Genomic DNA, 25,604 nt, shown 5'->3' on the forward strand with positions numbered 1-25,604 from the left:
TTGGTTTTATAAATATGAGACCAAGTATGCAGGATTGCAGCTAGTGAAGTCATAGAAGCAGAAGATCTATGGTGTGGATGTGCCACAAGGTTTTCTTTGCCAATATGTGCATTAAAATCTTGGACTTGAATTACATTATAGAATTACTAAATCTTGGGACACAGCTATAAAACTTGACTTTACTATCTTAATGAGCATCATCACTAGGTGAACAGTCAACAACTAAGCAAAAGGACTGAATTACCTTCAAGTCAGGTAATGTCTCCTTCCATTGATTTTAATCAATTTCCCAAACAGTTCTTACCCATATATGAGAACTAGCTTCCTTATATAATTTTCCTCTAGGAAAGATAAAGTCTCTTCTGTTTTATGATCAACTCAAGAAGGGTTCAATAGTCAGCCTGTAGATAGTCTTATGTGGGCAAACATATACAGCCATGCTCTTACTTAATTTAGAAAGTTGAAGTGAATTGCTTGTTTTTACAGCATGTGTTGCATTGCTTTGGCGATAACGTAGGGAAAATTTCTTCGCTCCTCTTCTGTTTTTTTATTTTTATTTTTTAATTTTAATCACCCAAACATATAAGCTGTATTACCTGATAAAAAGTGGGGTGATAGTTCTATTCTTGTGCATTATAGAAGAAGAATCAAATAAGTGAGTTAAAAATATCATCTTGGTTCATCCACTTCTCAACACACCTGCTGTTCTCCATTTCAGTCGCAAACTCTTCCAGGTCAAAACTGAAATCATTACTAGAGCAACCAGAATGATGAAGACATTGAGCTGCCAGTTTCTAAGGCAGCCTTACCAAGTTACTGTCAATCAGTGACTGTAATTTAAAAAAAAGCATACAACGCTAAAGAAATATTAAGAACAATTATCTTGTGTCCAATTGGAATGTTAGACCTCTAGACAGAAGGGTTCATTCCTTGCAGCCTGCCAACATTTTAGTAAATGACACTGGCCCTTTAACAGATGGGATACATGCTTCTTAGCTTGCCAGGACCCTAATAAAAGACACTGGCTTCTTTAAAATGAAGGACACATACCTCTCAAATTGCCAGTATCCAAATTGGGAGTCAGCAGTTTAAAATAAAGGCACTCATCAATCTGGCAAAATCAAGGACACGGCACAGAAATTTTAAAACAAATGGTCCAAAGTTTCTCCTGACATTATTTAACGTAGATGAACTAAATACTTAAACACTGTCTAAGCATATCCAGTACAAGCACTGTAAAAACTGGATAACTTACTAGCTTTTAAACCAGTAAATATTAGCAGCAGACTTCAAGAGTTGGGGTTTGGATTTATTCCTTTTCCCCCATCAAACCCATTAGCTACCACTTATACGGCTGACCACGCACTGCATGACTCGAATGAAAGCAGAGTGTCTTTTCCCTGGGCCCTGACCAGCACCTCAAAGGCTGGCCCATGTGGAAAGACCCTGCCTGCCCAAAGGAAGCATAACTGCTTCCATTCCACCTCCCAGGAGCAGGATGTTCCAGTGAAGGAAAGTGACCTCTGAAAGCTTCCCCATGCCCTGACAACTCATATTACTACAACTTGGAAAGTTTTACGGCAACTGCAGACACCTCTTGAGAGCCAGCAAGTATAGGCTCTTTAACTTTTCTGATAGCAGCCATCAGAGGGAAACAAAGACCTTCCTCAGCATATCATGATGTACATCTGGATGAGTCGTGGGCAAGGGGAGAGAGGAGTTTGCTGAGCCTTGTCAGCACTTGCAAACTGTCCCCAGTTACTGAAGGGCAGACATGGGAGAAAGCAGAAAACTATAAATTCTCTTTGTTTGGAAAGATAATGAAGTTGCTAAGATTGGGCATGAAAAAGGAGTATTTTATGAACAAGACAGAGAACTGGGCTTATTCACATTAGTGGTTCCTTTCATTTCAGACTCAGAACCTTACCTCAGAAATATGGCAACTAACAGCTGGCACACACCCAGCTTCTTGCCTTGCCCATCTCACCCACCCCACTGCTTGCAGACCCTACCTCTTCAGACTGATGTTAACCATTTGAACCTGCTTTCTTCCTGGTGTCTCTTGGCATACTCAGCATTTGTTGAGTAGATGTTTCTGCAACGTATGGCTAACCAGCAAACACTGTGCAGAGAAGAACATACCTAAGTACAAAAACTACCATTTGATGGCACAGCCCGCTGAAGCCAAAGAGGTCTGAAGTGCTGGAAAAGCAGAGGCTGTCAGGAGAGAAGGGAGGAGGTTCTTGCTTTAGAGAAGTAAAGAAAAAAATTACTAAGTCAGCTGGTCTTGGGAATGGGCAGAGGTGAAACAGGTTTTGAAGGAACTGATCTTCACCAGCTTAGCAGAAGTTGGGATCTCAATAGCAGCTACCACAGTGAAGTGCACAGAAACTGCAGGAGACAGGCAAGCTCCTGTCATACAGCAGCCCTGACTCGGCCAGGAGACCGGCCTAAAGCTCTGCGTTGCCTGGACCTGACTGCCAGCAGGCATGGTCTGGCTGGCTGTCCCTTCAAGCGATCTCTTGCTTTGAAGTTTTTCATCTGATTAACAAAGACGCTGCCACCATTTACTCACCTTTCACGTTCATCCTTCATTTTCTCCAGCTCCTCCTCTTTAAGTATGCCTTGCTTTGGATTCCCCTTCTGATCCGTTTTCCCACTTTTATCTTCTTTTTTCTTTCCAAATCTGTTTAAGATATCAAGGAGGAGTCAGGAGGAAATAATTACTAGAAGAAAAAACAGTACTTATCTATCATAAACCACAGAAATTCTAGGCAATCAAAACACTGTGAATTTTTATCTTAGTCACTCATAAATTTCCCACATTGCAAAATAAGTTACCAGTATTAAATGGGCCATATGCAATAGGAAGGACTGGTTACAAATTGATTTAGACCCTGTACTTTTGAAAGCTATTGCTTGAAACAAAGTTGAAAAGCCCCACCAAACCTGAAACGCAAGGCACTGCAGGGCTGGACTATTAATACGGCACATCTTAACGTTGCTGAAGGTTCTTCTTACCACAGGACAGCTCTCTGAAAGCAATCTGCAGTGGCTGTGGTGTCAGCACCCGAACTGGACCACGTGTTCTGCTCTTATCAGTAACTATTATCTCTCATTCATGTCTGGCCTTAATTTAAGGATTTGTTCTTTGTTTAAATGACGATGCAATCAGAAAGAATAAAATCTTGATATATTCTGAGAGTACAAAACTAGACAGTTCATAAGAGCTCTTTTTAAACGTAATTCTGGGTTTTTCTTGCTGCCTAGTAATATACTGTCATGTAATATTTATGCTGTGGAAGTCCTCCAGAGACCCCAATCAGTTCGGGGCTCCCACTATTCCGTACACTGTACAAATATGCATAACATAAGTCTGCTTTACACAGCCTATAAAAGGTGACTGAACTGGGGAGCTACATTTCATTTCTGATGGAGCTAGACAGAATACTGGGGTCAAGTATGTCAAATATGCTCATGAATTATGGGCCAAAAAGTATAAAAACCTCCCCTCTCTTCCCCAATTTGAAATTCTCAGTTCCACACGTAAATGATCAATCTGTCTTCCCATGCAAATTAATGTGTCCTTGCATGCATGACAACAATGTAAGGAAGAGCAATGATTTCTTCATCAAATATACCATATCGCAAACTAATTACTCTCACTCAAAACGGCAAACTCTTCTGTGAAAGTCTGCAGCATTGCCTCGGTGATCTTTATTTTACCCTTTTTATTTTTCATGTTGGCCCAAGCTGCCTCAAGTGAAATAGCTGAACCACTGTGCATCTTCTTAAGCTGTAAATCATTGACTTTAGGTTTCTCCTCTGACCAAAGCAGAAATCTTGCAAATACTGTCAGGCTCATAAGTTAATGATCCAAATTTTTTGTGAATTTAATCAATAATTCTGAGCTTGTGGTCAAATGAAATTCTTAGGGACTCTGCAGCAAGTCTTCCAGAGAATAAGAACTTGGTTAGAAAGGGAATGATGGGCATGAAAGACAGACATGTGGCATGTGGTGCTAATGAGAAGAAGGGCAAATACCACAGGTAATAACATGAGATGCTTTATCATGGCTCTGCCATGGACTGTGCTGGGGAGTAGCATATCTCAGTGGATGGTCTTCTCTTCCTTTTTCTTATGTGTGGCAACAGAGATAGATGGTGTCTTACATTCTTTGAGGGATCCTTTGATCAAAATACCTCAACTACAAACAATCTTAAATTCTTTTATTATGGTTCCTACTCATTTCAGTGCTTCCAGAAAGACAGCAGATACTTTCCATGCTTTGGCTTTTCTTGAGTGTAGAGCAGCACACCAATTCCACTGCTGCTTTCTGAGTTCTAGCAGACCCAAGAGACTGTGGAGCCACAAACCCCGTCAGAGGATGGTGATGGCAGTGAAGGCAGCAGTCGGGAAACACAAGAGAGAGACAGGGGTTGTACATACAGAGTGAGAAGGTACAAAGTGAGAAGGGCTCACAGATACGAGATGACCCAGGTGGAAAACAAAAGCTAGATGAAACTCTGCATATATTGCTCTCTACAGAGATGTCAGGCAGTCAAACAACAAATCGCCTGGGGATGAGCACCAGCAGGCTGCACCTGAAGCACCCCTGCTTCCTAACGCTTGCACATGCTGGGAAGGTCTCATGGCAGTTTTCTCAAGAGAGGCTGTATTAGCACTTGCACCTTGGTCATAATCCAACCCTGGTACTTTGTTTACATTCAGGCTGCCTGCTTTTCTCCCACAGTTTCAATTATGGGTTCGTGGAGTTTCATATTCGACTGTACTATGTATTGATTTTGAAAACATTATTCTTGGGCATTTTGTATTGCTGCAGGGAGCTGAAGTTGGATATGTTGCATACTCCAGAGAAATGTAAAAAAACTCTTTAACATACATCCCTTTCAAGCCTAGGTATTATTTCTTGCTTACTGGGGAAATAAATTTTAAATAAAATAAAGTGACAATTTGGATTGTAATAACTGCCAACATGACAACTCTCAGCAAAAATAGTGCTGTTTGCTGGTAGAGCTGCTCTTGCCATAAACTGGCAAGTTCCAGTGTAATTATAAATTGGGAATAGTGAGTTGGTCTTGATGAAAACAACTTTTGTTTTTTTGCTATTTTTGGCTTCAGATGGGATTTGTGCATGTTTACAATTTTTACCTGTTACACTAAGTATACAGCATATAGCTCAAGGCTAGGAAACTTCGGATTTTTGGCCTCTTTTGCACATTGCTATACCATAAAAATCCATTTTCTTCTTCTTATTGTAATATGTTTTTCAGCTCAACAAAAATCTTGCACAAACATTAAAAAATAAAAGCAGCAAAAATTTAACACTGTTGTGTAAAGACCATAAATTTTATGATAGGGTGTATAAATTCAGGCAGAGAGGATACTGGGGTTTTTGTGGTTTAATGCTGTCTATTCTACACTGCTTCTCTTAACAGTGCATATGGGTCTCACTAATTGCCATGGGCTTCCGATGGTAAAATTAACTTGCACTCATTGTAATTTTGCATGGGTTTGTGCACTACAGGCTTAACGGTCCTCTACTGCTTATAGGAACAACAACAAAAAAGAAGTAAGAGTACTTGCTGCCCAACTGGGTTTGATCATGTTCTCACTGATATCAGTGTGAGGCCCTCCACTGATTTCAACAAGGACAGGATAAAAATCTATTGCCAAAATTATACTATGGAATTAATCAAATCCATATTAAAATTCTATGAAAACTGAAAGGCCTTAGGATTTGAAGTTTCCAGTTCTCCAGGCAACAAATAATTGGACTGTGGTAAAATCTGCCTTCCATATTAATGCTATTGTCAGAAGAATAAAAACATTAATGAAAAAATGTATGGTGCACAAATTTTTATAAGGTCTGTTTTGCCATACTGTGCACAGCAAAATTCTCTTCAACTTAATATCTGATGGAATTGTTACTCTGAAACCCTTATGTAGCAAATAGAGAAATTTAACTAGAAGACCTGAAAACAAATGGATCAGCTGTATCCTCTCATTCTATATCCATCTATAATCAATTTATATCAAATGAAGCCACTTGTAATCATAACGACAGAAAGTAAATAAATCCGCATCTTCCCAGGTTGAATGAGTGCCCCAGTTCTGTGATTATCCACTGTAAATGCCTGGGAAGTACTGTTAAAGAAGTTAAAGTCCTAATAACCTTAGCATACTTTTCAGTTGAGAAAATTAATATTCCAACTACTCAGAGCATAGTCCTCCTGTAAACAAAAGCATAAAGGGATTTTCTTTATGCGATCAGACCTCCAAGTGCTTCATCCTTATGGGAAAAGCCCATATGCAACAGTTGAAAACATGCCGTGTGAGACTGAGGAACTATTCTATTTCTATTAATTTCAAAGGGTGTCCTGCAAATACCTAAAATTTTTCCCCTTAGAAGCATTAAATGAATGAAGTCTCTGAATACCAAACGTGTGTCGTCATCTTGCAGTATGTATTACCACTCTGTTGGCTGTAACATTAAAGCATATGTATGCTTCTTTTCAGGGCTTCCAAGGACTAAAAATTAAAAACCCCCTTCTATAGACCTGCTCTGTTATACTTGGGATAAACGTCTTATATGCAAGACCTAAAGCTGTGGTCATGGCAACACTTCGTTTCCGTGTGGAGCTGTGAGCTTCCAGATCTCAAATGTGTTGATATTTGCTTCAAGGATTAAAAAGCAGGCAGGTCTATAAAGTCCCAGACCTCTAAGCAGGAGAAACATCTGGTGGCTGGAACCCTAAGCAGCTTCCTGACTAAATTCAGCAATTTGGATTTCTTAGTTAATTCAGTTGCCCTGGATCAGTAGGTGTCACTGCAGCTAACGGTACATAATGGAATTGCAGACATCCGCGGGGAAATAATTCCAGAGGGCCTATGACACAGTCAAGCAAGATACAAAGCCTAACAATGTCATAAAATCTTGACATCTCCAGAAATGATCTGTAAAAAAACAAAATGATTTGTAAAGTACATATAACAAAAGCTCTGGCTCCTAGTCATTTCACAGCAAATGGGGAAAAATGTTGAGATTATTAAAGCAGCTCCCTTATGAAAGACCAGAAATAACCCTTAAAATTAAATTTAAATGTGAGTAAGAATGAATGAGTGAGCAAGAAAGATAAAGATACTAATAAGGTATGATTTTCAGGTCCACACAGGGACTATAAAAAGCTTATTAACTGCCACTACCACCGTGTGTTTTAAGTTATTTTATCACTCAGCTTTACAGCAGAAGAAATACCCTAGAAGCAGTGCTGTGCTTTGATTAATCACTTTCATACATACGCTTTTACAGAGTATTAAACTTTGCCATAAAGATCTTTAGTGAGTCAGACTTGTTGGTGATTACAGGCCAGGCTCATTTTACATTTATGTTAATAGCAGCATTAATGAAATACATCTTTTACATTTTTAGTGGCTCTCTAAATACCTAAAAGGTTTGTTATTAAATGTTTACTTATTGGGCATGCCATTGAGTATTACACCAGTGGGACCAAGAGCTTTGCAACAACTGAAAAAACTATAGAAAGAAGAGAACATGTTTTGGTAAAACACGTTTCGACATTTTGAGAACAGAGCACACACAGCAAGGGCTGGGCAACACTGTTCAAATCTTCACCAATATCCAAGAAGATGAAAGTACCTCCATGACACGAGTTCAACTTCTGGTAAAAGGGCAGCTCTGCGCGGGGGCCCGCAAGCCAGGAGGGATGAGCATCTCTTTTCCTTGCCCCACTGCCAGCCCCCTGCTCCCAGTGCGTGGATCCCATTCCCTCTGTGGAGGATTTAGCCCCAGTGACACCAAGATGCCCCAGTGTGTTGAGACCTACTGCAGCAAGACCTCCTCATGACAAAGCCTTGCCCAGGAGCAGGTTTTGACCCAGCCTCCCTGCTTTGGCAGGGTGAGAGAAAAGCCCTGATAAGACGATGAACACAGGAGAGGGCCATTTCAGCCCCTTCTTCTCCCTGCTCCTGGGTGGGTAGTGCCTCCAGCTCTGGGGAAAGGGAGAGGAAGGGGTAAAACGGGAACACCACCGCTGGGCTGCACAGAGCCGTGTACACCACCAATACTGTTTGGTAAGCTGGAAAGAGACTTGGAAAAGTAAAGAAACAAAATCCACTTTTAACCAGATTTGGTAAGGTTTGCTTGCAGGAAGGAGTTACGCGGCTAGCCTGGTGCCTCCCTGCTCTCCCACCTGCTGGGGCTCACTCCCAGGGCAGCACGGAGCGAGAGGCAGGCGGCAAGAGCAGCAGCTTTCCGTAGTGAGCGACAGGGCAGCTTAGGCAATCAAAACCAGCATCCATGAAAAGGGAAAAATGACCTAACCTCCGATTTATTTTATCAATGGAGGCACCTGCCAATTTGTTAAAGTGTCCTGTGCTACAATTATTATTTGTATTTTGCAAATGTGGCTAAACTTCATGAAGTTTATTGAGTTCATTGAGTATCCTCACATTTAGCCATCTTCAAATTATTTTGGGAGATAATCCACATTATTCTGATGCTGCGATCAGAGTTAAACTGGTTATGGTCAGCAGGAAAAGAGAAGGTTATGTAGAGAATGCAAATAGAAAGAAATCCACATTATAAACACCAATATATGTTGCTCCTGTTATGTCAACATTAAATGAACAAGTGCCTTTTTTGTATTTTTTCTTTTTAATTTACTGTATCAGGCTGCTGGAGCTAGACTAAAATGACTGAGCTTCCAGATCCAGTCTAATGGGAGTAAAACTTATCTTTTTAACAACTCTGATTAAACACAACCTCCCCCCACCCGTTTATTTCTTTGATGCCCAAATTAGCATCTTTTCTGCAGCATGCTGAATTAATTAGTACAGTGACAAAGAATTAGTCCAGATAGGATCAAAGCTGAAACCATATTTATCTGGAATTTGAAATTAAGAGCAGAGAGTATTAACCCCCAGCTCTTCAAGGAGCTTTCCACATGGCATACTTAGTAAGCCTTCCAGGAGTTCATTCAAAATAAATCAACAGTGCAATTTTTTTCCCCACTGAAGTTTTGCTAAAAGGAAAATAAATTTGCCATGAAGCCTGCTACAATGGGGAACTGCCTTTAACGCATACCCTGTACATGCTACTCATTATGTAACTTGTAGGCATCAGTAGAACAAAGCAAACAAAGCTGAGAAAAGACAGTTAATCACATTTGTATTAATGCTTGGATCATCACATTGTTCACAGACTTAAGGGCTAATGAAAGAATTCCCAGCACCAAATCTGAGAAGCTGCTTGCTGTAACACCTCACAGGTAAATAATCTATAATCTTCAATGGAGAGGGTCACACGCAGAAACGAAAAGTCAAACAGAAGCCCTAAATTACACAGTGAAGTTTACTCTGAGAGTATCAACCATGTGGACAGCAATAAAAGAAAATCTTCACTGCTGGTATCATTGTCTCAGGTATTATCTGTGTTTCAGTATCAGATAAAAGACTGGAGGCTGGTTGCCACGTGAAATGCAAGAGGTTGCTCTTCTGCTAGAAATTGCAGAACAAAGGCAATCTAAATAATCACCCCAAAATCTTTTCATCCATCATCTTCCCTAAGCCTTTGAGCCCCATATCCATATTTTTTAAATGTGGAACTTGCTCTTAGTTTAGATAGAAGTGAGTTACTGTAACTCATTCTGTAATTAGACATTAGGAAATCCTTACCAGTGGGACAGTTCTGCCCATCTGTACCATGTATCAAATCTTACTTCTGCAGCATATAAAATGACCAAAGACAAAAACCAAGGAACATGATGGTACCCTAAGACTTGGGCCACCTGAGTTAGAAGTGGTTGCTGCAAAACCACAAAGTCCATCTACTGAACCAAGGGAATGGAATAAGTCTCATCAGCTACTAGGTAAATATAGACAGCAGAAGGCAGCTATGAAGACTCATCCTTCATACTTCAAGGAACTTATTTTTAGAAAGCATGCTGAGGTAGTCTGAGTGTTGGAGATAGCGCTCATGAAGAGGGGTCACCACTATTATTATCTAACCAGGAAAATCGTGATGTTGAATAGCAGCTATGCATCTGTTTCCATGAAAGGATGCTTCTATCATCTGATGACCATGTTGCTGGTCTTTTTGGTCACCAGTACAAGAATTCTGCATCCCACATCACATACATCAAGAAAGAAAAAACTACAGTAATAGAGCGCAGCTGTGATTTACAGCTTGATCAGAAGAAGGAAAAAATTGATTTATAGTCTGTCCAATGCAACAAACCCTGCCTGTTGGTCCACCAGACTGTGGAATTACCCTCCACCCAAGTAAAGAATTATTCCCATATATTCTTATTTTTCCCTACTTTCATACAGCATCAGCCATTTTCCCCTCTTGGTTCCATCCTACAGGCAAGTAATTTCTTCTGAAGTGAATACTAATTGTGTCCCAGACAGTGCACAGAGACATAGCTATGCCTACTCTGTATGACAGAGTCTGCAAATGCCAACCTGCCAACCCCAGGGGAACACGATAATCACACCCATATCTTGGGCATGGTAACTCCATACTCAAAGCAAAGGAAAAGGACCAGAGTATTAAGTCCTTGACTCTGCTTTCTTAATTCCCATTTCATAGTCACCCATTTTCTCATCTCTCCACTAAAAGAAAAGAAAGAAGGAAGCAGGCAGTTTGGCTAGCTACTAGTTTTTCCAGGAATTTGTTATTCTCTGTCATGCAGTAAAAAGATAAATGCAGTTTCTGACTGAACCTATTCCTCTAAGGTTCAGTCACTAGGACTAAGTAGGAGACAGAGACTCCCTGTGCAGTCTGTGGATGTTGCCAGCTGCCCCTCCAGAACTACTTGCTGACTTTGTGGTTTTCTCAGATGTCGGTTTGGAAATTCTGCAGCCAGACGAGAGCCAGCGTGCCTCCGTGTCACACAGGCACCTCCAGCCCTCTGCAGGTAACTGAGAACCACTTGAAGGTGGGACAGGGAAAACACCAACTGCAGGGAACTAAAAGATAGCTCTTTGGGTGCCAAACTTGACAAAAACAGGCTGCTGAGTTTTTTATTTTCTGTTTTGTGCTTTCTCCTCATCTGTTGTGTGTCTCTTTCCCCTACTACTAGCCACACGACCCCAGAATTCACTGAAGTATCAACTACATATGATGTATAGCATATGTATGTATTATGCATGTTTATAAGGGGAAGAACTTTTCATTTTTCTCATATCATAACTCTCATGGTACTTGGTACTTTCCTTAGCATTTCAGCTACTGAGGCACTATATGAGAACCTCCACTCACACTACAAAACTTTTTGCTCAGCCCTCTTGGCTATGGAGAAATAACGTGCAACTGTGACAGTATCAGAACTGCAGATACAGAACTCATGAGGCAAATTAAATACATGACATTTGCAAAACAAAACTGAAAACCTGCTACATTTGCACTCAGAGCCATGATACTTCGAGGTGTCAGACTTGCTAATCATGTCACCACTGCAGTACTCGCCTTCTCAACCAAACCACATGCCTTCCTCCCCTTACATGCCACAGTGGGGATTTGTTGGGGCTTATCTGACTTTCATGAAGTGAAACCACTCATTGCAGGTTCCAGCGAGATCTCCAGGAAAAACATGACCCTTGAAAAACAGCAGGAATACAGAGGACTCCCCTGTGTTTTGACTAAGACAACACCCCAGCCTTCATGAAAGCTCCATTCTCTATGGGAATGCAGTAACTCTCTAATGCTCAATTAATGTTGAGCATATACCATCATATCCATTCTACAAATGAAGAAACTGAGGCACGAAGGGTAAAAATGACTTGCCCGGTTTAAAAGATCCTGTTCTTTCTCTATGGATCACCTCAGAGCTATGATTACATTCTCACTGCATATCTACCTGCCTCATTTTCCAACCAGTTTGCTATGATGCTTTTTCCCCTTGACTATTTTCCCCCCATCTCCTTTAAGTTCTCTCCTCATTCATTTCCTTCTTTTCTCCTAACACACTCACTCTCCCCCTCTTTGGTCCACACTCCTTTCATATGCTCCACTGCTGCACTGCTACAGAAATACCTCTTCCTAGAGATTTCTGCTGGAGACTGCACGAAAGGAATGTGTCTTGGGAACCAGCACTCTTGCCTCCGAGACACTGCGCAGCAATATGCAGTAGAGACATGCAGAGATCTCTACAGTGGCCGAGCTACCGAAATCGGTCTCCACTCTTTCTCAGCGGGATGCATTAGCCTGTATTTGAGCTCTGCACTGCTCAGAGTGCTTGAGAAACTCTGAACTAAGAGACAGTACACAGTGAAGAGACTCTTTCGAAGGAAGGCTTGTAAGAGGGAGAGAGATGGTTCTTGAATAGGAAAGGGAGGTTGTAAAGGCAAAGAGAACACCTAAGATGACTTGTTTTTAGGTTCCACAATGAACTTCTAAGGTTAAAGCATCACAAATTCCACCTCTGCACCTTGACTATAGCTGACATTTTTACAAAGCAGTAACATTCAAAACAATGCCAAAGTAAGAGTGGAGTTATATATACTGTATTTTGAAAGATGTGTTTCGGCATAATAAATAATAGATGGTTTTGCATTTTTAAACTGTCAAAATCAGTCCTTTTGATAAATAATACCTTCCCTCCCTGGCCTTAGCTATTGTACATTACTAATTAGACATAGCAGTTTGCGGTTAACATCCTTCCCTACAGATTTATTATTAGCTTGTATATTCTTTTCAGTAGAATTGTGCTAATGGTAAGGTCTGCTGGAGGCCAACTGCATGAAGCCACTGGGAGGAGAAATCTGTTTGCCTGTCAAAACAGTGGCTATCAATTAGAACTGTAAATGTGATTCCTTTAAGTGTCTTGGATGGCAGCAAAGATTTCCAGTGACGGATTAGGGGGCTGAATCACTTTCATATTGTACTAAAGGAAGCCTTCAGACAAACAGCTGTCCACATGAAACAAATTCAACACTATTTTTGAGCAAGTCCAGAAGAACCAGTCTGACCTGCCAAAACTCCCTCTGCTATTTTCCCAGAAATCCCAGCTTTAGAGCATTTTATGTGACATACTGACAAAACTGATACTAGATTATTCTGTGGTTTTCTTAGGAAAACTTGACTTAGGATAGCTGTAACTACAGGAGAAAAAACCAATGAAGTTGCTGAAAGACACGATGCATCCAAAAAGAACCAGTGAGACGATGCAATTCCACTGTTCATTGATTCGGGATGCAGTCCTGGCACACAGAGAGCAATTTCCCCTTTGATACACGCACCCTGCTCTCATTAGCATCAGCAAGATTTGTGTGGACATACTGATGGGAATATGTTCCCCCCGTATTTTGCAGGAAATTAACACCACTCACTTGGGGACTGAAGGAGGCACTGTCTGTCACTCTCAGGCAGTCTCTCTGCCAGTTAATTAAGCAAAAACCTCTGCCACAAATCTCAAGAGGAAGCTCTTCCCTGTTCTTCTTGGTACAGCAAAACTGACATGAAGGAAAATGTCAGGAGCAGGAGCTGGGAAGTGGTGATGTTCAGGGGAGATGAACTTCAGCCTGCCTTTGCCAAGATCTTTTGCCACTAGGATTTGTGGATTTTGAAAATAGTTATTAGAAATCAAATTGATTAGTTATAGCTGAGTTTAAGTTTTAAGAACGATTTAAGAAAGTATTTTCAACTCTCATACATTGTGGCTTTTGGTTGGTTATTTTCAGCAGAGGTAATCCTAGACGGCATGTATAAAAACAAGTCAGCAAGACTGCTAACCCTCCAGGACCCCACTGCTCATTTCATGCCAAAAGAGTGACTAACCAATACAGGAAAAAGCAAAGGACTCCGCCATACTCACAAAATGTGGCTCTGGCAGCTGAAGGACAAGGGTTCAGCATGGGGAAGGTTTCATCCAGTTGCTGCACAACAGACTCTCTCATCAGGCTGGGAAACTAGACTGAATGTATTAAAAACCTTGCCTCAGTGCCACTTTATAAATAAAGAATAAATATCGGAACTAAGTGACTGAAATTTTTAGTCAATTACATGAACTACACAGCTCTCTCATATCTGCTTTCAATAGTATTGCTCAGGAACTATGCGCCAGAAACTTTCTTTATAAGGTTTCAGTGAAGACCTGGCAATCACTTCTGTTTCTTGAATCTTAAAAGCAGTAATTCTGGAGCAATCAGATAGAGAAATACATTTTACTGGATAAGGGCAGACAAAATTGCTAGAATAGTGCTTAAAACCATGAAGTACTTTTATTTTGCTGGCTATTACAACCACGTAGCTTGAAGTTGCACAAACAACATAAACAGCCCAGATTCCCAAAACTTTTTCCTCCTTGCATATTTCTTGCCTTTCACACATTGACTCTCTACCACAGATGTTTCTACACTATTTTTAGAGGAATCATTTGTTATTGGTGTTTATATTGCCAGCCTGTTAATTTTTGTGTGACAATGTAGGGAAAAATCTCTCTGCTTTCTTGTTCAGACACAGCGATGCTTTGTTCGCCACACAAAGGCTTTGACTTCTTTTATCCCTACCCCCACAGCCCCACGTCCTAAGGTTATATTCACTCATTCAACTATTTGCAATACTAACCCACTGGCACTAATTTTACCTAGTGACCAAAATGAGCACAGACACCCTACAAATTCTGTATGTTATCATCTCAGCATAAAAAAGTTAGTCTAAAAAATAACTTAATTATGAGGGTGATAAAACAAATGTTAAATTCAAAGCCCATAGCAGCATAGAAGGCTGAAGAACACTGATGAAGTCTGTCACTCATTTCATTAAAACTTCTGCCACAGGAGATGCCAGGAGAAAACAGTATCACTGCATGAATAAAAACTAAATGGTGTGGGTAAAAAACTACTCTAGGGTGTGTAGTCAGTCAATGCACTTAACTCTTTTTTGATTCCAAACTGTGCCTGATTCAACCACAATTTCTCCTGAATGTATTAGTTATTAGCCGTTGCCCATCAAATAATTTGTAGGGGAAAAACTCTGGCTTACAGGTTACCCATGAATTGAACACAATCAGTATTCATTACAATGAACATTCTGCTTACTCATTAACTGCAACTGATCACATGTATTGTTTCTGCTTCTTAACTTGATAACTTAACTTATTGTTTAAAAACCACCTTCACAAGCAGAGGGGAGGAGAAGCCAGTCTGCACTTCTTGAACAAACATGTTTTGGCCACAGGCCCAAAAATTTACTGCATAAAACCCCCCCACAACTGTATGAACACAAATTTCACCACACGAGTGCTCACAGTTGATGAATTATGTTTAGCTGAAAGTATTTAATCTGTAAAACAAACTAGCGACGTGACTGCGAAACAACTTAAGCATCTGCATTTCCATTTCTTTGGCTGTATCCTTGGTCTTCTATCATGGGAAAGAGTGAAAAGCGTGCCTAATTTATCAACTATACCACTCATTATTTGATGTCTCTATACCACTACTTCTTTCAATTTATTAGATACAACATTTAAAACAGATTTTTTTCTCATTATAATTGACTTGTCTTTGTACTCTCCTATTATTGTTGTGCATCTAGACAACTGCACAGATGTACAGAATTTTAGATGAAGCTGCATTACTGACTTATAGCACCACGATGTTGTTATTTTGTCATGGTCTTCTAACTAAAAAGCCCAGTTACTTGGCCTCAATTTTGTTTTTCTTCTCATGTGGGGAAATGAAACCCTTTTACCCCTTTCCCTCCAGTCATACAATTTCCTGCCACCTTCTGTCTCAGTTGTACATAGCTGTTCACTTGTACCACTGTCTCTTTTCCAGCTGCTGCTGAATAGACAGGTATCACTAAAAATATAGTCCAGCGATCCCTGGAAAAAAGAAGCAACAGGATACAGGAATGTAAAGCAGAAATTATGGTCAGATCCAAGGTCCTGAATTTCAATAACTGGAAAGCTATACACCTGGAAAAAACATTCCCTCAAGTCCATGTACAATAGCTGGAATTAACAGTTGCATCTTTTGTGCTGTTAGACATGCTTCCTCTAGCAATTAGCTGGCATATTGTCTAAATAAGCAGAGTAGTAAAAGCCAGTTAATGCCCCAGTGCTGCTATTGGAAATCTTTAATAAAAATCGCTAGTATTTAACAGATTGGTTGAAATCTGGTTCCAAATAGGAGACTTCCATGTTATGCAGAGGACAGTGAGAATTTTGTCTTATATAATGTGGCTAGTACTGTTTGAAACTGAAAAGAAGAGGGAAAGGTAAAGGTAAAGAAATGGAGATACCTAAAGGTTCTCATCTTGCTCAAGAAATATCCAGAAGGTGGAATGGAGAGTCTGAGGAACAAAATACCTGGACAAGGGAAGAAAGTAAACAACAGATTTAACTGCACTAAGGTGCAAAATATTTGCTTTTTGTTGATTTGAATACAAAAGAACTCAGATGTGGTATATAGGCTTAAGAAAAAAAAAGACAAGGAAAATATACACGTGGGATGAACAAACATCAAAATCTGTGTGACTTCCATTGTGGAGGAAGATCCCTGGGGAAGAGAAAACACTAGTAACGAGATAGATGCCCAGTATCACTAATGTCTGTGCATTAAATATGTTGACCTGGAAGTTAATTTGTTAACTACACTTTTTAAAAAGGTATTTAGTGGACACCACATTCTGATTTGTCTTATCAGCATAACTAGTCAAAACCAAATATACACAGAGGCCTGAACAATATTCCAGCTGGGAAATCCCTTCTCCTCTTTCCAGTAGTTACTCTCCTGAATTTGCGCATGACCTAGGAGATGGAGCATAGGCTTTCCGTGTCCTTGTGGTTCCAATCACAGCATGTGCTAAGGAATGTTCATTTCCCTGAGGCAGGGCCAAAGAAGAAAGGCCTATTTCATTCTAGCCCATCTTTTTAATTCCCCCAGTAGATGCAGTGTTTACCATTTTACAGAACAGCTGCTTGGAACAAATGCAAACACTGTGTTTATCCTGTGGTATTCAAGTTATCGCACCAGAGAAACTCCATGTCTCCTTTCAACAAAAGAAGGTATTTCTCAGATGCGTTATTTTCCCAAATATCAAATACAGAGAGAAAACTGGTTGAAAATAATCTCAACGCAACTTTATGAAGACATGGAAGAGAAAATTCCTTCTAAAAGGAGAGCCATTAAGATAAATCAGGAAAGACCTCCCTTATCATCATTAAATAGTAACTTAAGCACAGGATTAAACTTAGCCAGATCACTTATGCTATTAATGACCTAATTTTTTGAACCAATCTTTATCATATCCCTTGACGTTCCAAAAATAAAGTAAGCTCTTAGAACCCTTCTCTCCTGAATTATAACCCTTTCTGAGAAACTGGTGTGTTCCTCCTTTTCTGAGCCTTATACCTAACCCCAAATCAGGACCCAAAAATAACTCAGCAACCCGTAGTCACAAGATGAAGTCCTGCTTAAATTCCTTTTATTACTGGCCTTCACCATTAGCCTCTGGGCCCTTCTATAGCCAGCAAGAAGCTCCGTTCTTTGAGCTCTCCTTTCAGATCCAAACCATAATCTATTATTAAAATTGTCTCACCTAAACCTTTGCCATGCCTAAGCCATCAGAAGGACTGCAACACATCCTTGTCCTTCCACACCATCTATAGCTGGTGTAGAGTTGATTTCATTTGCTCACCCCTGTCCTTGCATGTGCCCTTCAGGCCACTGGCAATTGCTTCAGGCTGGGAGCATGGCTGTCCACTGGAATGCTTTTCACTTGATGCTTTTCACCTGTTGATCATGCTAAGACTAGCTGGGATCCTCCACTTTGAGACTGACTGGAACATTTTCTTACTTGAGGACCAACATCTGTGAAGCATACTGAACTTGGAGAACTGTCAGGTCCAGAGTTCAGTGATGTTTGGAGAAGAATATTTTCTTCAAATTTTTTATTCATATTTTTGTGTATGTGGTAGAAGACAGAGAGGGGGGAGAAGAGGGAGCTGATGCAGATTGATATTACCGTCAGAAAGCATACGATAATAACTATGAAGAGGTTCAAAGCTTTCTAAAATTTTGTAAGATGAACTACATAACAAGGTAAGTGCTTTAAAACAGCACTAATTTTAAAAGTGCAAGCTGTCCCCTTATTTCCTGGAAAGTCATCAAACACCAAGACAGAAAAGAAGGATGAACTCAGTGGGATGGCTCAGTGTTACATAGAACTAGTCTGGCTTCTCTCATGAATTTGTCATCATGTAAACTGTGTGATCTCTCCACTCTACCAACAGAGCAAAAGTTTAATCCATGTGAATAAGTTAATGTATCAATTTCTACGACTCTCTAAAGCTCATTAAAGCTTGCAGAACTAGAAAAATTGATGCTTTCAACAGGCTTTTGCCTCTGGTGTGGAACATGCCCCCCTCCCCATCCCTTCTTAATTTTGCTTATATAGGGTGATTTCCAAAGGCACAAAGTTTGGCCTCCCTAAACCTGCAGAAGCTGTCAGTTCTCTCCTACTGCCCCATATGTTTTTTAAGCTTTTGCACCAAAGCAAGAATGAATTTTCTGCTGCAACATCTTAGATAAGCTATTATTAAGAAAATGGTGGCACGTCTGAACTGGAATGGATAGGACTATAGCAACAGATTCTTATGTTTTTGGGAAGAAGCCTCATCAGCAAAGCAGCAAAAAAGACAAGAACGGATGGCGGAAACTTCTTCAGCTGCCTGGATCGTCATGACTCCGACTTCCTCCTGTTTCTGCTTGTCACTCTCTCCCAGAACAAACTAAAAAAGAAAACTCAGCACTGCTGCTGTGCACAACAAGGTTCAGCAAGCCTCCTGATCACCTGCAGAATGTGACAGCCCATAGGGTTAGGAGAGAGACAAAGCCTCGAGCTCCAGTTGGAGTGTGGCAGCAAAGGGGCTGCCAAGGAAGCAGCAGGCTGCAAACAGAACCTTTCCCTGAGAACTTGTTCTTCTGGGCAAAGGCTGGAGGTCTTGGGTTAAAGCTTAAGGTTGAGGTACCTTAATGCTAAGGTTGAGGTAATAAGCTGTTAGCTACTATGAGATTAACAAATTTTCAGCTATGCTGCCTGCATACTGATAAAAGGTTATTTCCCCCCTTACCCCCCCTTGTCAACAAAAATAAGTCCGTATTTGGAATAAGTGGAACTAAAATCAGAATAAACAAGACTATTTTGATCTGACATTAATTGTATAGTAGAGCTTGTTTCGTGCAATGAGCAAATTGTGCATGCCAAAGTTGAAGAAAAGTGAATATAATAAATATAGTCACAACTTTTTTGTTCCCACCTACTTTTACTTCAATAAATCCTTAGAACTTCTCATGTGAACTCTTAAAAAACCCTCCCCACATGCAAGACCACATCTTGTACATTAAAAAATTACACATTGAAAAAGGATGTTGCAAGGCTGCTGCCTGATTTTCTTTTTCAGCATCCCTCTTCTAGGCAGAATGTGTTCACAGTGGAAATGCCATCAGTCCACTTTTATTCAATGCCAAAAATGTACATATACAAGCCTAGAAGTCCATAATGCTCTGTTTCATAATGAAGCAGGGCAGGCAGATTGACTATATTCCATAAATCTAGCCTAGCCAGTACTTTTTCCTGTTATTAACTCATTGGCGGTGTAGGATGTTCAAAAGCTGCAGAGACTCAGCTGCAGTTGGATAAAGAGGATCAGCACTAGCCACTGCTGGGGATCTCTGTCCCAGCGCTGTCCCAGGAACATAGTCCTTCCAGCTGCCTCAGCTATCACTGTGCTTTCCCACTGCCGCAGTTGCAAAAAAACCTATCCAGACCTTCCCCATCCCTGTAATCCCAGTATCTCCTCCTCTGCATCTCAGCTCCGCAGCCAGTAACACTCTTGAGTTCCTCTTATTAATACTGAAGCTTGCGTTAAGTACTTGACCCCCCCTTCAAAGGATTCAAGCGACCACCTGCCTGACACGTATCTCAAGCCATTCTCCACAGCTCCAGCCAATACGTGGCTCAGCACTCCAAAAATCAGGGCTGGCACGGCGGCACTTGCGCGAGCATGAGCAAGCAGACGAGAGCAGGGCTGCCAGCCAAGCCCACAGTGTGGCTGCAGCCAGTGCCCAGCGCTACCAGCTCAAATCAACAGCAGTGCATACACAGGCACCCCGAACCAAGCAGTGTGCAGGCAGCCCAGCTGCACGTGTATCCTTTCTCAGCTCCTTTCTGAACCAAAACCAAACCAACTAGCCCAAAGCAAGCTCTGGGGAGAATACAAGTAGAAAGTTATCACTTACAAGTGTCAGAAACAAACATAAAGGCTATCTTTCAAAACACCATTATTATCCCTTAGGTAGTTAGCCCTGCCTAGTATCAGGTACACAGGGAAGGATGGTAAAGACTAGTTTAGAAATTTAAAGAGTTACTCACTTCTGCCTGTCTAATTAAGAGTCAGCTAGTGACTACTGGAATTATAATCTCTCCCGACCCTCATGGATGCAGAACACAGTAAGGCAACAGAAGGAGGAAGAATGGAAGCAAGCCGTGGTGTTCTCCATGGCCGGGAGCCGCTCACCGGCTGGAGGAGCTGCAGGAAGCATCTCCTCACCCTCTCCAGCCAGCCTCCCACCACCATGGCACGGGGTGGCCAGCCAGCCACCTGGGAACGGGGGTCCTCCGTGGGGAGAAACTGGCACTTTTCTCGGGTACGTATGTAAATGTTTGCCTACTTAGCTATAAATATATTTAGATATGCACATAATCCCACATGTAATGTGTGTAAAATATGCACAATACCCGTACGTAAATACCCCACATTTTGCAATACCCAGTTATTTAAATATGTACATACTTAAACAAGAATCCCAGGTAGGAGACTAACTTCTCTCTTTCTCTCATCAGTGTGGGCCCAACCCAGTTCCTGACGAAACAAGCAGGAATGTGTACATCATCTTCACTGAGTGTTAGATTAGGCCTCAGAAGCCCCCCGCAGCTCCCTCCTGTACATACGCTATCAAAATTCTCTAACAGCTTAACATTTCCTGAGGCCACGTATCACAACGATCAGTTCAGACAAGGCAATATCAGGACACAGAGGCCTTGCGAGAGGAGAGGTCTGGGAGCTTCGAGCTAGTGAGAGAAGACATTTCCTCCTGCGCTTCTTTCAGTGCTTACTTTTTCATCAGATAAATATAAATAAGTAGCACAGCAGTTGTTTAGTGAGCAGCTTAGGGACATATTGTTCCCACTGTCCTAATTTTCCTGACACAATTGGTAAATTTAGACATCTAATTAACAGTCTGTGTCATTTATCAGGTTACTCGTTGCTGGGTTTTTTTAAAGCTGTCAATTAAGCTTTCCATACCTTAGACATATTCTCCATCTCCAGTCTGAGTCCTAGGCCTCTCACAGAACGATTATAAATGCCTCTAACACATCCCCATTCTGTTTATACGGGCTTTACACATGGGAGATGAACTAGGGTCATCTCTACAGATAGTTTCAAAGTAATACTGTCACACCTGCATGTGTGGGATGGAGCAGACCATGCAGGAGAAAGAATAGAAGAATTTACAGGTCATCTCTAAAAAGTCAGCTGGGGTAGAGAGTCATCCAGTAAGAGCCATATTATAAAACATCTGCGTATTTGTTGACATTTTCATAATTGTATTTGCAACTTTTACTTTGAAGGCCTTGCTGTTCTAGGTTTATAAAAGCACATTTTTTACCTTTGCTTATTTATCCTCTTATGTGCTAGCAGCTCGTACCTCTGACACATAAGATTTTCCACAGTGAAATATTTAACCCTAGTAGCGACACTATTTGATTTCAAGTCCCTTTCATCACAGAAGGAGCAAAGGAAATTAAGAGTATTCAAATAAAAAGGAAGATCTTTTACAAGTTCATTGCCACACGCAGATAAAAAAGCAGCTTGTAATGCTATGACAGACATACAAGTTTTGTTTGCAAAGTAAAGAGTCTTTGACCAGACCGATGCTGCAGGCCTGCACTAACGCGAATCCTCTTTAACAAGCAGTGTGCTTATTATCGCTTCTTTACCAAAAAATAACAATCATGTAGCATATAAAGTATACCCTCTCACTCGCTCTCTCCACACAGGTAGGGTAAAATGGATCTTCTAGTTTACGCTTTGCTAAAAAAATACAGCTAAATGTGCTATGCATCAAATTTCTATAATGATATTCCAGTCTGAAAAAGGTAGATGCTGCGTAAAAAAGAAAAGTCCCAAGAGAAAACTAGGTTCTCTTCACCCCTGTTTTTTGCTCCTGGACCATCCAGATAATTGTCGGATTACTATTACCAGAAACAGGCAAACGAAGAAAAACCTCTGCAGAAATATCTATTCATACCTGCTCAGATGAGACACAACGCATTTCTTTTTTCTGTCAGTGGTAACAATCCAACTGAAACAAAGGTAATTACCTTCAGGGTCATGCCTTGACCACATGAAACCTGCTTATAGAAATGCAGGACTCTAAAAATCAAACACGCCTGCAACGCATGTTTAGTAGGCAAAGACAATCTGTAATATTATGCAGCGCCAAAGAAAGCTTTGCTACACCTTTCTTTTTACACACGTGCTTTACATGATCAGTTTTTAGGATGCAGTTGCTGTCTGCTTTGGCAACGTCTGTGAAGAAGATGGGGTGTGCAGCCCCACGCAGAACTAGAAGGAAAAATTCCGACAAAGTTTTGTAAGAGATTAAACACCTTGTAGTGAAAAATCCTGTCTGACATCAATCTAACATCAAATAAGAAAGGCCTCCACTACGCCTCTCAGCAGCTCGCCCGACTTCCTGTGAAGAAGTCTGACCTTACTGTCTGTAGCTCCAGGGCAGCCCGGCATTTCTGCTCTCCCGGGTCCCAGAGCCTTGGAAGGAGCAGCCGGCGAGCAGTCTGCTGGGGAGCTGCCCCAGGGAGCCGGGAGGAAACCCAACAACCCTTCTCTCTGGCTCCTGCTGCTCTGGGGCAGCTGCAGCCTGCTGGGAGAAGCCAGGGCTTCCAGGGTCCCTAACTCCACAGCAGCCGACCACTTGGAGTACTCCCGGCTCTCTGGAAAATCTCAACGTCAAGGTTGGGTGCTCAGCAAAACTAAATTGAGTTTTCAAAAAACCACTAATGCTTTTCAGTGCTTTCCTCATCCCTCCCTGAAATACCTTTAGCTGTGTTCCAATTTTTGTATCCTGCCTGGAGATGAAATGAGCGGCTCTTGAACATAACTTAGTAATAATAAACTGGGCAACACATGAGTTTTAAGGCTTTCTGCTTCAATTCTTTTGGTAGCTCTTTCATGCCATGATTTCTACAGCTTCTAGAGATTTCTGCCAGATTTCTACAGGAAAAGCAGTAACCCAAGTTTGCTGGAATTGTGTTGCACGCATGCTTGGAATACAGTCTGGCTGATACAAAGAAAATTTGCAGCATTTCCTATCAAGATAGTCACGTCAGAGACCATCACAGAACTCCAGAAATTCAGGTCACAGGGAGGTTATTTTTCTGAAAGGGATAAAACATTAGGATTCAAAATTAAAAAAAAGCATCTTACAAATTTAAGAACAAGGTTGTGACCAGTGGCTAGTGAAAATCTACAAAATGTCTGCGAATAGAAAAATTATTACTGGTTTCCAGGGTGAAAGCTAGCACCTTTGACTGAAGAGTAACAACTAACTCGGGTTAGCAGAAACCTTGATTGAAACCATTATGTTTCACTCACTCTCTGTGGTTGATCATGCCTAGGGAGACTTCCTTCATTATATAAAGCGTGTAGTAGATAAATGGAACAAAAACCTCTAGGATAGTTAGGTCAGATGACATACACCACAGTGACACATTTTCCTCTATGAAGCCAGAAATTTCCAGTCCTCAGACGTGATAGATGTGTCAAGTTTCCTTTTCAGGGAGAAAAAAAGGTGCTGTTACAGTTCTGGCTAACCTTTGTAGAAACCCTTAATTCGCAGAACAAGTGTGGAATCTTGTCTGGGAAAAGCTGATCTCCTGCTTCATGCCTTGAAGCTACTACATGCCTTAAGTACCCTGACAAGATTTTTGAATCAGACAATAAGGATGAAATGGAGGAAGAGAGTCTGTTGGGGCACAGGGAGGGGAAGGCGGGGGGGGGGGGGATGAGAACAGCAGATGGTAACATTTGTTATGTTTCACTTTTACAGTCCAAATAAGTCTAAAACCCAAAGCAACTATGCTGCTCTGATGTAATTAAGTGCTTCACTAATGTGAAAAACCTTTCTTTATGAGACACAGCAGACTACAGAAGAAGGTTGCCTCTGAATGGCCACTCCAAAAAACCACCCTAATCAAAGACATTTGCCAGCCTTATCAAATACAGATGCACAAAGTTAGGGACTGGAGAGCATCTCTGTTAGCAACAAAAATTGGCAGTGAGTCTTGGGTAGATTCAAGTACCTTAAAACAGAATTCAACTCTTCATCATACAAAATCCTAAATAGATTTGGAGGTTCTTCAAAGTCCAAACACATAGAATAATGTTGAACACATGTCTGTCTTCAATGTACTTTTAACTCAAACTCAAGTATTTAATAAACTAATCCAGACTAGTACTCTCCAGTACATGAGAAATGAGTATGAAGTACTGACCTTAGTGGTGGAGGGGGAAATGCAAAAGTTGAAGAGGATACAGCTGCATTTTACCTGCAGAGAAATGCCCAGCTTCCACAGCTGACTGTTAAGATCTTGAGAACATTTGTTTTGTAGAATTACAAGCATGTTCCAAAAACTTAAGAGGTGCCGCATTTACCTCCATACTAAGAAAAACCACTCTTTTCTTTGGAAAAGAAAACAATAAACTCCAGTTTCCAAAACACATCATGGGCAAGACTTCATTCTATGTTATCTGTGAAGAATTATGTACGGCTACCCAGAGCACAAAATATAACTCAAAAGTAATGGGCTCTGTGATAAATTAAGATGCTCCTTTCATAGATTATAGTGCATTCCTGTCACATTAAGGCATTTTGAGCTACAAAGCCAACCTCGAGATTGATTGGACTATTTTTTCAATAATTGAAGGGATTATATGCCAACATTTATATTCCAAACAGTTTTCTTAAACCTTATTGAGGATATTTTTCTGAATGTTAAAATGAAATAAAATCAGATTTATGATTAAGCACTGCTTTACTGAGCAAGCTAAACTTTGGAGCAATGCTACAAAGCAGGAGGAACAGTATGTGCAACTGACTTGTGTATTTGGAAAAAAGTAAAAATTACACCACTATAAATGGTAAAAAGTAAATGGATTTTTTAAAAATACTTTTAGTTTTTAAGTATTATTCTAAGATATTTTTAGAAACCCAGATAAGTCGTCTTATTATTTTTTAAACATTAATGACACAGAGATGCAACGACCACAATGATTATTTTTATGAACTCTAAAATCCCACCAACTACTCAAGCCTTATTTACTAAAAGGGGACCAAGAATCTTTTCTGTGTAAAATAACCTGTGACTGAGTACGCGACCAGGAACCTACATGTTTTAACTTGGTCGCAGGTCTCTATCTTCCCACAGCTTAAGGTCTCTTAATCCATTGACCAATAAAATCCTGTTGCTAAGA

At 40.7% G+C, this 25,604-nt stretch overlaps 1 protein-coding gene across 3 annotated transcripts in view; it reads right to left on the reverse strand.

Annotated features, from left to right (window-relative positions):
- The window catches only part of PARD3B (par-3 family cell polarity regulator beta), a 443,287-nt gene that overhangs the window by 99,457 nt on the left and 318,226 nt on the right, over positions 1 to 25,604 (reverse strand). For all 3 annotated transcript variants that reach the window (XR_012777023.1, XM_075511456.1, XM_075511455.1), the window contains one exon: positions 2,576 to 2,686. Coding sequence is in view for 2 of the 3 variants with exons in the window: in XM_075511456.1 (XP_075367571.1) it covers positions 2,576 to 2,686 (111 nt within the window). In the remaining variant the exon portion in view is untranslated. The remainder of the gene's footprint in view (positions 1 to 2,575; positions 2,687 to 25,604) is intronic.

This window comes from Mycteria americana, chromosome 9, assembly GCF_035582795.1.
Source record: "Mycteria americana isolate JAX WOST 10 ecotype Jacksonville Zoo and Gardens chromosome 9, USCA_MyAme_1.0, whole genome shotgun sequence".
Classification (NCBI taxonomy): domain Eukaryota; kingdom Metazoa; phylum Chordata; class Aves; order Ciconiiformes; family Ciconiidae; genus Mycteria; species Mycteria americana.